The 12435-nt window shown below is 39.1% G+C and overlaps 1 protein-coding gene across 11 annotated transcripts in view; it reads left to right on the top strand.

The window, feature by feature from the left end:
- The window catches only part of CUL2 (cullin 2), a 126367-nt gene that overhangs the window by 95248 nt on the left and 18684 nt on the right, over positions 1-12435 (top strand). For all 11 annotated transcript variants that reach the window (XM_063638020.1, XM_063638019.1, XM_063638017.1 and 8 more), the window contains 6 exons: positions 3147-3309; positions 6973-7097; positions 9289-9396; positions 10065-10124; positions 10948-11076; positions 11181-11267. In XM_063638020.1, the coding sequence (XP_063494090.1) occupies positions 3147-3309; positions 6973-7097; positions 9289-9396; positions 10065-10124; positions 10948-11076; positions 11181-11267 (672 nt within the window). The remainder of the gene's footprint in view (positions 1-3146; positions 3310-6972; positions 7098-9288; positions 9397-10064; positions 10125-10947; positions 11077-11180; positions 11268-12435) is intronic.

Here is a 12435-nt window from a genome sequence, read left to right as displayed (position 1 = left end):
GAAATATCTAGAACAGACAAATTCAAAAGGACAGAAGGTAGATTAGAGGTTATCAGGGGAGGAGGATGTGGGGATTTGTTACTTAATGGTTATAAAGTTTCTGATGGGGTAATGAAAAATATTTGGAAGTAGACAATGGGGGTGGTTACAGAACATAGTGAGCATTATTTAATGCCACTGAATTGCCCACATAAAAATGGCTAATGTAAATTTTATTATCTATGTTTTTACCACAATTTAAAAACATTGATAATGTAATATACCAAAACCACTGAATTGCACACTTTAAATGGTTGAATTATATAATATGTAAATTACATCTCAAGGTGTTAAAAGGGAAGGAGGGGCATTGGAATAAGTTATGTTTGGAAAAGAGTGTTTATTAGAAAAGCTTATTTCAGGCTGGGCACGGTGGCTCAGACCTATAATCGCAGCACTTTGGGAGGCTGAGGCGGGCAGATTACGCAAGTCCAGGAGTTCAAGACAAGCCTGGGCAACATGGCAAAACCCCATCTCTACAAAAAATTAAAAAACTAGCCACACATGGTGGCGTGGTCGTCTGGTCCTAGCTCTTGGGAGGCTAAGGTGGGAAGATCACTTGAGCCCGAGAGGCGGAAGTTGCAGTGAGCCGAGATTGCACCACTGCCCTCTTGCTTGGGTGAGAGACCGAGATCCTGTTTGACAAAAAAAGAAAGAAAAAGAAAAGCTCATTTCAGGAAATAATGTTGGACCATATTAGCTTCAAGGGCAAAATCCTGGGCTTTGCTCTCCATTTAGTTAATTGGGGAATGAGTCAGTACAGCCTTCCTGCCTCCCTTGCTGGGTTCCTCCTCTGGCTTTGGCCTTTCTTTCCCCCAGGGGTTTTACAGCTGTTTGAAGCCCTGCATTGGGGCAGTCCAACCTTGTTTATGTTTCTCTTGATATGCGCCTCTCTCTCCCAAGTTATCATTGTTTTATTATTTCCTTCTTTCATCCTCCTTCACCTCTCTGAGACCCACTGTAATTCCTGTTGCATTAAGTTAATTTGGCAAGCAGATTAGTCACTATAGTATGCTCTGAATGACTAATAGGCTTAATCCTTTTTATTTGTTATAAAAATAGCCCTTAAAGGATTTATTGTTAATCAAAGTGCCTTTCTTAGCTGATGTAATATGTGGTGAATACTTTTGTCCTCTAGACGAGGGGTCCCCGACCCCCAGGCTGAGGACCAGTACTGACCTGTGGCCTGTTAGGAACTGGGGAGGACCAGTACTGACCTGTGGCCTGTTAGGAATCGGGCCACACAGCAGGGAGTGAGCAGCCACTGTGTGAGCATTACCTACCCCCTGAGCTCCGCCTCCTGTCACATCAGCAGCAGCATTAGATTCTCATAGATTCTCGCAGAGCGCAAACCCCATTGTGAACTCTGCATGTGAGGGGTCTAGGATGTGCGCTCTTTAGAAGAATCTAATGCCTGAGGATCTGAGGTGGAATACTTCATCTGGAAGCCACCTGACCCCACCAATGCTGCCTGCACTCCGTCTGTGGAAAAAATGTCTTCCACAAAACCAGACCCTGGTGCCTAAAAGGTTAGGGACTGCTGCTCTTAGACCCCTTCTTGCCCAACCTGAGTCTATGACTTTGCCCTGAACTCGTGGCTTCAAAGGGTCACACAATAGGAAAGACAGGACTGTGGGAACCTACTGTCTAGAGCCTCATTTTTATTGAAAATTTCTGATCTGCTGCCCAGGCCAACTCAGCAGCACTCTCCAAAGTGCCAGGTGTATGTAGTTCCCCGGGAACACTTAATTTCAGAAACTCTAATTACACAGCTTCATGTTCCAGAGTGTTTCCAAGCCGGTGCATTTGTCTGTGTATATGTTCTTGTTTTGTCTTGAGATATAAATTAGTCAAATTCTTTGGTTATTTTCCTTATGGGCTAGTTCTTGTTAATATTAACCAGTGTTATTTGTAGCTCAGCGCTTTATGTAGGATAAACTTTAATAAAAGTCTTGATTGACATACTTGACTATGACTAAATGTATATTTACTTTCAAATTTTTTATTTTTTATTTTTATTTATTTTTTGAGACAGAGCCTCACTCTTATTGCCTAGGCTAGACTGCAGTGGCACGATGTCGGCTCACTGCAACCTCCTCCTCCCGGGTTCAAGCGGTTCTGCTGCCTCAGCCTCCTAAGTAGCTGGTGATACAGGCACCTGCCACCACACCTGGTTAATTTTTTGTATTTTTGTAGAGATGTGGTTTCACCATGTTGGCCAGGCTGGTCTCAAACTCCTGACCTCATGTGATCCACCCGTCTGGGCCTCCCAAAGTGCTGGGATTGCAGGCCACCTTGCCTGTCCTTACTTTTATTTTTTTGAGACAGCATCTCACTCTGTCACACAGGCTAGAGTGCAGTGGCGCAATCTCGGCTTATTACAACCCCCACCTCCCGGGATGAAGTGCTTCTCCTGCCCTGGCCTCCCAAGGAGCTGGGATTACAGGCATGCCCAGCTAATTTTTTTATTTTTAGTAGAGACAGGATCAGGAGTAGAGGCAGGTCGCCATATTGGCCACGCTGGTCTCAAACTCCTGACCTCAGGTGATCCACCTGCCTTGGCCTCCCAAAGTACTGGGATTACAGCTGTGAGCTGCCATGTTCAGCCCCTACTTTGAAAAATTTTAATAAAATCTTTAATATGGTAGTTAACTATCATGCACATACAGTTCCATTTACAAGAAGAGAAACCAATGTAAAATAATTAGATTCATCTACTTGATCTCAATATAATTTATTTTTTAGTTTGATAGTTATTCATACAGAGATCACCTGTTCTGAATTTAATCATGTATACCTACTTTTCCTGTTACATGTTATGTTGTCCATGTAATAGGATAAATGGTGTAGGTAAATGAAGACAAAATGCAGACTATTTAACTTTAGTTCTTGCTTATAAGACTGGTGGAATGTAGATGACAGCTAGTAGCTTAAGTAAAAATTTGAAATGATTTATGGAATGTGGGTTTACATTGCTTATGTAACCCTTATTACCTTTGCCATGTTTAATTCAGCCATTAAAATTGGGCCGAGTTACTTGCTGATATTACAGATTTTTCCTCATAGTAAAACTTTGTGTTCGTGACTGTAAGAAAATATTTCTATAGGTTCTAGGTAGATTAAAAGATGAAGAAATTCGATGTCGAAAATACCTACATCCAAGTTCATATACTAAAGTGATTCATGAATGTCAACAACGAATGGTAGCAGACCACTTACAGTTTTTACATGCAGAATGTCATAATATCATTCGACAGGAGAAAAAAAATGGTAAGTGACACCAAACGTGAGTAGAAATTAAATTATAAATCCACCTTTTATATCATCTTCCAGTCACCCTTGATTTAATGCATATTTTAGTAATAGTCTTTAAAATACTTTAATCTTTTACAGATTATTAATACTTTATTTTGAAAGACTATTTTAGGAAAGTGTTTTCAAAGAGTGTTCTAAAATCAGAAGAAAAAGTGGGAAATTGTGTTTATACACTTTTATATATTACAAGAGCTGATTTCCTTAATACATTTAGAATTCCTGATAAACAGTAGGAATAAAGGCAAAGACTATAAAAAGGAAATACAAATATTATGTAATAAATGTAATAATTTATATAATATAAAAAATCAGCTATATCTGATTTTTTTTTTTTTTTTCTGAGACAGAGTCTTACTCTGTCGCCCAGGCTGGAGTGCAGTGGCGTGCTCTTGGCTCACTGCAACCTCCGCCTCCCAGATTGAAGTGATTCTCCTGCCTCAGACTCTTGAGTAGCTGGGATTACAGGCACTCATCACCACACCCGCCTAATTTTTTTGTACTTTTAGTAGAGACAGCGTTTCACCATGTTGGTCAGGCTGGTCTTGGACTCCTGACCTCGTGGTCTGCCCGCCTCAGCCTCCCAAAGTGCTGGGATTATAGGCATGAGCCACTGCGCCCGGCCTCTCTGATTTTTTAAAAAACAAAAAACATGCATTACTTTTATAAACAGGAAAGATAATAAATATGTATATTTTATTTAATTAATTTTTTTGAGATGGAGTCTCGCTTTGTCACCCAGGCTGGAGTGCAATGGCACAATCTTGGCTCACTGCAACCCCCGCCTCCCAGGTTCAAGCAATTCTGCCTCAGCCTCCCAAGTAGCTGGGACTGCAGGTGCGTGCCACCACACCCGGCTAATTTTTGTATTTTTAGTAGAGACGGGGTTTCACCATGTTGGCCTCCTGGTCTTGAGCTCCTGACTTCAGATAATCCGCTTGCCCCGGCCTCCCGAAGTGCTGGGATTACAGGTGTGAGTCACTGCGCCCGGCCATTAATCAGGTTTTTTGTTTTTGTTTTCACCGCGCCCGGCCATTAATCAGGTTTTTTGTTTTTGTTTTTTGAGACGGAGTCCCGCTCTGCCGCCCAGGCTACAGTGCAGTGGCGCAATCTCTGTTCACTGTAACCTCCGCCTCCTGGGTTCAAGCGATTCTCTTGCCTCAGCCTCTTGAGTAGCTGGGACTACAGGCATCTGCCCCCACACCTGGCTAATTTTTGTATTTGTAGTAGAGACGGGGTTTCACTGTGTTGGCCAGGCTGGTCTCGAACTCCTGAGCTCATGATCCACCTCCCTCGGCCTCCCAAAGTGCTGGGATTATAGACGCAAGCCACCACCCTTGGCCCCATGTTTTTTAAAGCACATTGATTTCATAGATCCAGGGCAATGTAGTCAAAACCCAATAATTTTATTTTAATTCCGAAAGTCACTGTCTTGAAGAGTATGATGGAAAGACTTTAATGACCAGCAAGACTTATTGTAAAACCTATAGTAATTAAGACAGTGAGGCATTGGTACAAGGACAGACAGATATCGTAATAAAATAAGAGATCCTAGAAACAACCCAAGCATATGTGGTCACTTGATGTAAGACCAAGGTGGCGCTGCAGAGCAGCAGGTAAAAGATGGTCTTTTCAACACACATTGCTCAGTCAATTGGATATCCATTTCAGAAGAAAATGAAATTTGATCTCTACCTCAAGATACCATATACAAAATCAATTCACTATAGAGTTTTTTATCTAAATGTACAAGGTAAAAAAAATAACACTTCTAGAAGATAATATAGGAGAATATCTTCATAACCTTGAGATAGGGAAAGATATTTTAAATAGGACACAAAAAGCCCTAACCACAAAGGAACGATTGATCCAGTGAACTACGTTAAAATGAAAAACTTTGGATTATTAAAAGGCCGTTAAGAGGGAGGAAGATTGCTTGAGCTCAGGAGTTCAAGACCAGCCTGGGCAACATGACAGCATCCCATCTCTGCAAAAAAATACAAGCATTAGCCAGGCGGGGTGGTGTGCACCCGTGGTCCCATATACTTGGGAGGCTGAGGTGGGAGGATCACTTGAGCCTGGAAGGTGGTGGTTGCAGTGAGCCGAGATCCTGCCACTGCGCTCCAGCCTGCGTGACAGAGTAAGACCCTGTCTCAAAAAAAAAGCCATTAAAACCACTGGATCATCAGAAGACAATTATAGGGTAATACAGCTGCAATACTAAGGATTTGTATCCAAAATATAAAATGGTCAAAAAACAGGCACTGCAGAATAGAAGATACCCAGATGGCCAGTAAACATAAAAAGAAATGTGAAGTAGCAGGAACTTGTTGAACACTGAAGTGAGAGTATAAATTGATGCAACTACTTTGGGAAACTGGCATTGACCGCTAAGTGTGGGATATATTATGTATATTTTATGATCCAGCAGTTCTCCTAAACGTATAACCACCCCCCTGCTTTACCTCTCCACCGCCAATGCCTGGACATATGTACAAAAAGACATACAGGAATGTTCATATTAGTATTTGTAATAGCTCCATAAACTGGAACAGCTCAAATGTCCAGTTACCATAGAATAGTACAGTATATTCATACAATGGAATATTATAGAGGAGTGGAAATGAACACATTAAAGCCATGTACAACAACATAGATGATCCTTATACACATGTTGTTGAACACAAGAAGCCAGACACGAAAGAATTGTGTGATCCCATTTTTATACATAGTTCAAACTCACCTGTGATTTAGAAGTCACAGCAGTGGTTACCTTTGCAGAGGAGCAAGAGTGTGTGATTGGAAGGAGGCATGAAGGGGACTCCTGAGTGTAGGTAATGCCTGTTTCTTATCCTGCGTGTGCTTACATGGGTGTGTTGTGTGTTCACTTGTGATAATTCAGTAAGATATACACTTATGGTTTGTATACTTTTCTGTATATGTATGATGCTTTAATAAAACGTTTAAAATAAAACCTACTACACTGAGAGATCATTGTTCACCTCCCAGTGTTAGAGATCAAAACGTTTGGTAACACATTGTTGGCAAAGGAACTCTCTGCTGTTGGCAGCTGTGGTTAGAAGGATCTGTCTACAAGATTAAACTTTGATACAGTAACCTCACTTTGGGGAACTTATATTGCATATATTCTTGCTCATGTATAAGATTATTGATTGCAACATTGCAATATCAAGAGACTGGAAACCACCTAAATTTCCATCAATTGTTAAGTAATTATAATATATCCACATAATGGAGTACTGTACAGCTGTAAAATACATAGAAATGCTTTGTGTACTGATAGGAAAAGACCACTAAGTTAAAATGTGTTCTGAAGCTACAAATAATATACAAAATACAGTACACTGTATTAAAAGGGGCAAAGGAAGAATATATGTATTCACTTGAATTTGCACAAAATATCTTTGAGAAGATGTTAAATAACCACATCCCTTTTCTGTGGGGACAGGGGCTTGGGTGGCTGGGAGGTGGGCATCGGGGACTTTTCTCTGGGTACTCTACACTTGGATCCGTATATTGTACTCCTGCACTTGGATCCATATATTACCTAATAAATGAAAATATTTGAGAGTTAATCCTCAGATGTCTTTTTCCTCTCAGACATGGCAAATATGTACGTCTTACTCCGTGCTGTGTCCACTGGTTTACCTCATATGATTCAGGAGCTGCAAAACCACATCCATGATGAGGGCCTTCGAGCAACCAGCAACCTTACTCAGGAAAACGTGAGTTGTGTGGGGAACTGCAAAGTTTTCCTCCTAATGAGATCCATCGTGGAGCCTTTCCTTTGACTTTATTGTTTTGAAAGATGAAAGAAAAAGTCTTACCATGCCAACAAAAGAAATGTCTTTATTCAAATGTTTTAAACCTAGAATTTGTTGGACTCATTTTGGAATTATCAAATTATTAGAAAGCTATTGATAGGCTGCTGCTTAGCCATACGGAGGTGTCTATTGAACAGTTGTTAACTTTCCACAGGAAAATAAGCTTGCCATTTTTAAATAACTGTGTTTTTGTGTAATTGGCATTGATAACGTAGTTTGTTGTCATGGTAGTAGTATTAATCAGTGGTAATATAGATGACTTGCAATTTGCCTCCTTTCCATATTCTCTGAATTTAGTTGCCCAGGAAGCAAATTTAGATTAAAATAATCTTCTGTAAGTATATGTTTGCTGTCCCAATTACCCAAAACAATAACCCTCATGTCCCTAATACTCATCTTTCTCGAGTACTTTACCAATCACACGACTGTAACAGTTTGTCTTTCCCATCACCATCTTGTTATTACTGGTAACGTTTGATCAGCAAGAGAGAAATAACTTCAAATGTTACTATCTCTTCTTAAGTAGAGCTGTTTGCCCTTCATCTATAAGATAGTATCTGTGTGTAGACGTCACTGTTTAGGAGCACTTTTTAGAGGCTGTTACCTTAGCTGCAGATTGGTCTTTGGCAAGTAATAATTTTTAGTTTTTATGTTATGCCACAATAATGTGTAAGTTTTCTATTTTTTTATTTCTTCATATTCCTTTTACCACAGTTTTCTATTTTTGTAGAACTACTAGCTTATAGTATTCAGGTTTATTACTCTGTATTATTTGTCAAACTTACTAGTTTACATTATTACATTTATAGATTCCATGTCCAATGACATTGGGCATAGAAGCATAGAATTTTGTGTCAAGGTTGGGAGGTGGAAACATAAGTGAATACATTTGTGGTAGACTCAAATCCAGCTGACTTAGTTAAGTCTTAGATAGTAACTTCTTCATGGTTATCTCCATTAAGAGGGAAAACTCACTTTTGTACTATTAAGTATTTCTTCTCTCTGAGATGTGAGGGATTGTCTTGCCGAGTTAAAGGGGTCTCTATTCTCAGGATTACTGGCTTTTTAACTCTCCTTTCTCTCAGCCTTCAGTGACTTTGCAGGCAGTCTTTGCTTATATAAGCCTCTATGAAAGTGATAGACCTGGTAGTTCAGGTCTTGTTATCCTTAAGATAAGTTATTCCAACACAGTAGAAAAGTATGCTTTTGGTGGGTTCTTCTGGCAGATACTGGACAGTCTATGACAGCTTGTTGTGTTGAATGACAAGCTATTTTCTTTCTTTTTTTTTTTTTTTTTTTTTGTTGTTGTTTTTCTGAGATGGAGTCTCGCTCTGTTGCCCAAGCTGGAGTGCAGTGGCATGATCTCTGCCCACTGCAACCTCCGCCTCCCTGGTTCAAGCAGTTCCCCTGCCTCAGCCTCCCGTGTAGCTGGGATTACAGGCGCACACCACCACGTCCAGCTAATTTTTTTGTATTTTTAGTAGAGATGGGGTTCCACCATGTTGGCCAGACTGGTCTTGAACTCCTGACTTCAGGCAATCTGCCCACCTTGGCCTCCCAAAGTGCCCGGCAGACAAGTTATTTTCAACACCAAAGGTTTTTTTTGTTTTGTTTTGTTTTTTGTTTTTTTTTTTGAGGAGTCTCTCTCTGTCGCCTAGGCTGCAGTGCAGTGGTGCCATCTCAGCTCACTGCAAGCTCCACCTCCTGAGTTCACACCATTCTCCTGCCTCAGCCTCCCGAGGAGCTGGGACTACAGGTGCTTGCCACCACGCCTGTCTAATTTTTTGTATTTTTAGTAGAGACGGGGTTTCACCGTGTTAGCCAGGATGGTCTCGATCTCCTGACCTCGTGATCCGCCCACCTCAGCCTCCCAAAGTGCTGGGATTACAGGTGTGAGCCACCACGCCTGGCCTTCAACACCAAAGTTTTAAATTTCTAAGACTGTCCTAGCTAAAACCATTTTCTGAGAAGTGTGCATGTGTGAAACATAATTTCCTTGAGGAAAAATTTACTAATAAGTCTAATAAACCTAGTAGTTTGGATATCCTTGAACCTCTTAAAATGTGGTTTTGTACTTATATTTCCTTTTTAGATGCCAACACTATTTGTGGAGTCAGTTTTGGAAGTGCATGGTAAATTTGTTCAGCTTATCAACACTGTTTTGAATGGTGATCAGCACTTTATGAGTGCGTTGGATAAGGTACGTTTTAAATACATATATACTATGTATGTACATAAAACTATCATTCTTTAGGCAGTTTCAGGATTAGACTTCTAGTATGAGATTGCTGATCTAGACATGGAGATTAAGTAATTTAGATATGAAATTCAAAATAGAAATAATCTAACTTTTAAATTATTAAATGAATGGTTAAATTGAATGCTTGTAGAATGTCCCATGATTATGCTATATAAGGGGAATTTTTAATCTGGTATCTTCTGGATAGACATGCATAATTTTACAATTTTTAGTACTGATTTTTTTCTTTGGTCATAATACTTAGGCTATAGTGAATAATATTTGAAAAGAGAATAGATATGTTTTACGTGAACTTTTGTATACGTTAAAGGAAAGTTGCTTACAAGATTCTAAGATTTTTTTTTAAGTAGCGTTATTTTATCTGTTCAAATTTCGATAATGAGTTACAGAGTATCTTGCCATAGCAACAGGATATATAGATATTTTGTAATTAGAGAATAAAGTCAGAGGAGTCTACCATGTTAGGTGTGATAATATTAACAAACTACCGGCAATACTGTGTTTTATGTGGCGGGGTAATTTTGGATGTACAGATTATGGCTTATATTGAACTAGCTGTACTTTTTCCCTGTGGCTGGTGGTTAATTATGGCCTGTTTTTTTATTTAGGCCCTTACGTCAGTTGTAAATTACAGAGAACCTAAGTCTGTTTGCAAAGCACCTGAACTGGTAAGTTTGGTGGTTGCGGAAAAGTAATCTTATGAAAAGTCAGTATTAGAAAATAAAAACTCAGAATATCAAATTAATTTGGTTTTTGTAGCATTTTTCAGAAAAATAGAAGGAAAATTATCTACATTGTTTATAGTTTGGCATTTATGTAAGGAATGCAACATACCATGTGTCTTTTCTTAAAGAATAACCATTTTACAAAGTTTGGGTTTTAATGTATGTCTACTTTGAAATAATTTGCAATACTTTTCATGTAGATTCTGTTATATCTGAAATCTAAAGGAAATCTGATGATAAAGTTTGGGTAACCTTTGAAGGAAACTTTCTTACAAGGTTTTTGTAACTTTTTTGAAAAGTGCTTGTTCAATGTCAAAAATTGTAAAACCACTCGAAACTCACCTAGGTGTTCTTTTAAAAATTTGTATTACCTATATCAGTTGCTTTATTGGTCAGTAAGTGATGATTTGATATTTGACTTGTTCTTTTTAAAAATTTACCTTATGATGTATATTTTATTTGGTTTACATTTATAATTATTACATAAAGCTTTAGAAGCCTGGTGTGGTTTTGTATGCCTGTAGTCCCAACTACTTGGGAGGCTGAGGCAGGAGGATCCTTTGAGCCTAGGAGTTTGAGGCTGCGGTGAGCTATGATCTTGTCCACTGCAATCCAGCCTGGCAACAGAGCAAGACCCAGTCTCTTAAAAAAAAAACCGCAAAATTTCTGTCCACTGATCTTACCTTGTATCACCACTTTGCCTCCTTTGAGGCGTGATATATACAGAAGCACCCTTTGTAAGATTTATTATCAATTTCTACATGAGCTTGCTAAGTACTGTGACAACTTACTGAAGAAGTCGGCGAAAGGGATGACAGAGAATGAAGTGGAAGACAGGCTCACGAGCTTCATCACGGTGTTCAAATACATTGATGACAAGGACGTCTTTCAAAAGGTATGTTGTGAAGAGAAAAGTTTCATTTGTATTTTAGTCAACTTTATTTCTGAATGCTAAATCATTAGAAAGGAAGTAATCTTTTAAAATATTTTTAAATGTAGTTCTACGCAAGAATGTTGGCAAAACGTTTAATTCATGGGTTATCCATGTCTATGGATTCTGAAGAAGCCATGATCAACAAATTAAAGGTAATGTAAGTCTTTAATGTGGTACTGTCCTAGAAATTCATTCACAAGCGCATAAAGATGTTCATTGCAGCATTGTATACAGTAACAGGAAACAATTCATCTGGTTAAATGTATATTTGTATAGTCACACAGTGGGATATACAAATACTATATTAAAAGGACAAAATATGTATGTTTATATGTGAAGATTCACAAGATAATCAGTGTTAACGATAAAAGATTATTACTACTTATAAATGAATACACCTAAAATATTCCCTTAAGTACAGATTTTGGAGTGCAATTCCATTTCAATGTATTTTTACATCATTTCACCTTGCTTACATACCGATAAATGGTAGCAGGTTCTTATTTATCCTGAGTTATTCAATAAATTTTCCTGCATAGTAGACATGTTGAATATAATACGCACTCCTTTTTTCCTTTTTCTTTTTTTAAGAGATAGGGTCTCACTATGTTGCCCAGGCTGGACTCTAACTCCTGGGCTCAAGCAATCTTCCCGCCTCAGCCTCCTGAGCAGCTGGGACAATAGGTGTGCGCCACTGCACCCAGTTGCTGTGTGCTCTTTTTTAAACCTCCAAAAAGGAACTTAATTTTTAATTTCTAAAAGTAGTGTTGGCCAGGTGTGGTGGCTCATGCCTGTAATAGTAGCACTTTGGGAGGCCAAGGCAGGTAGATTGTTTGAGCTCAGTAGTTCAACACCAGCCTGGGAAACATGGCAAAACCCTGTCTGTACCAAAAATACAAAAGTGAGCTGGGCTTGGTGGTGTGTGCCTCTAGTCCCAGTTACTCGGGAGGCTGAGGTGGGAGGATTGCTGGAGCCTGGGACATCGAGGCTGCTGTGAGCCATGATCACACCACTGCACTCCATCCTGAGTGACAGAGCAAGATCCTGCCTCTAAATAGATTAATTACAAAAAAAAAAAAGTAGTGTTAATGAGCTTTTTGTATTTCAAGATTAGAGATTCAGATTTTCTGACCTGGTAACAACAGAATTTTGAATAATTTTAAAGAAATAGTTTTCTTCATCACTCAGTAGATGCTATTAAAAATATGCCTAAATAGACCTTTTTCAATTGACCACAGGCTGGAGTATTCCCAGTAATCATTTATGTAATCTTTCATTTGATACTATCTGTAAACCTTATAAGAGCCAGCAGCTGTGGCA

Source organism: Symphalangus syndactylus, chromosome 4, assembly GCF_028878055.3.
Source record: "Symphalangus syndactylus isolate Jambi chromosome 4, NHGRI_mSymSyn1-v2.1_pri, whole genome shotgun sequence".
Classification (NCBI taxonomy): Eukaryota; Metazoa; Chordata; class Mammalia; order Primates; family Hylobatidae; genus Symphalangus; species Symphalangus syndactylus.
This window is presented reverse-complemented; position numbering and strand designations above follow the sequence as displayed.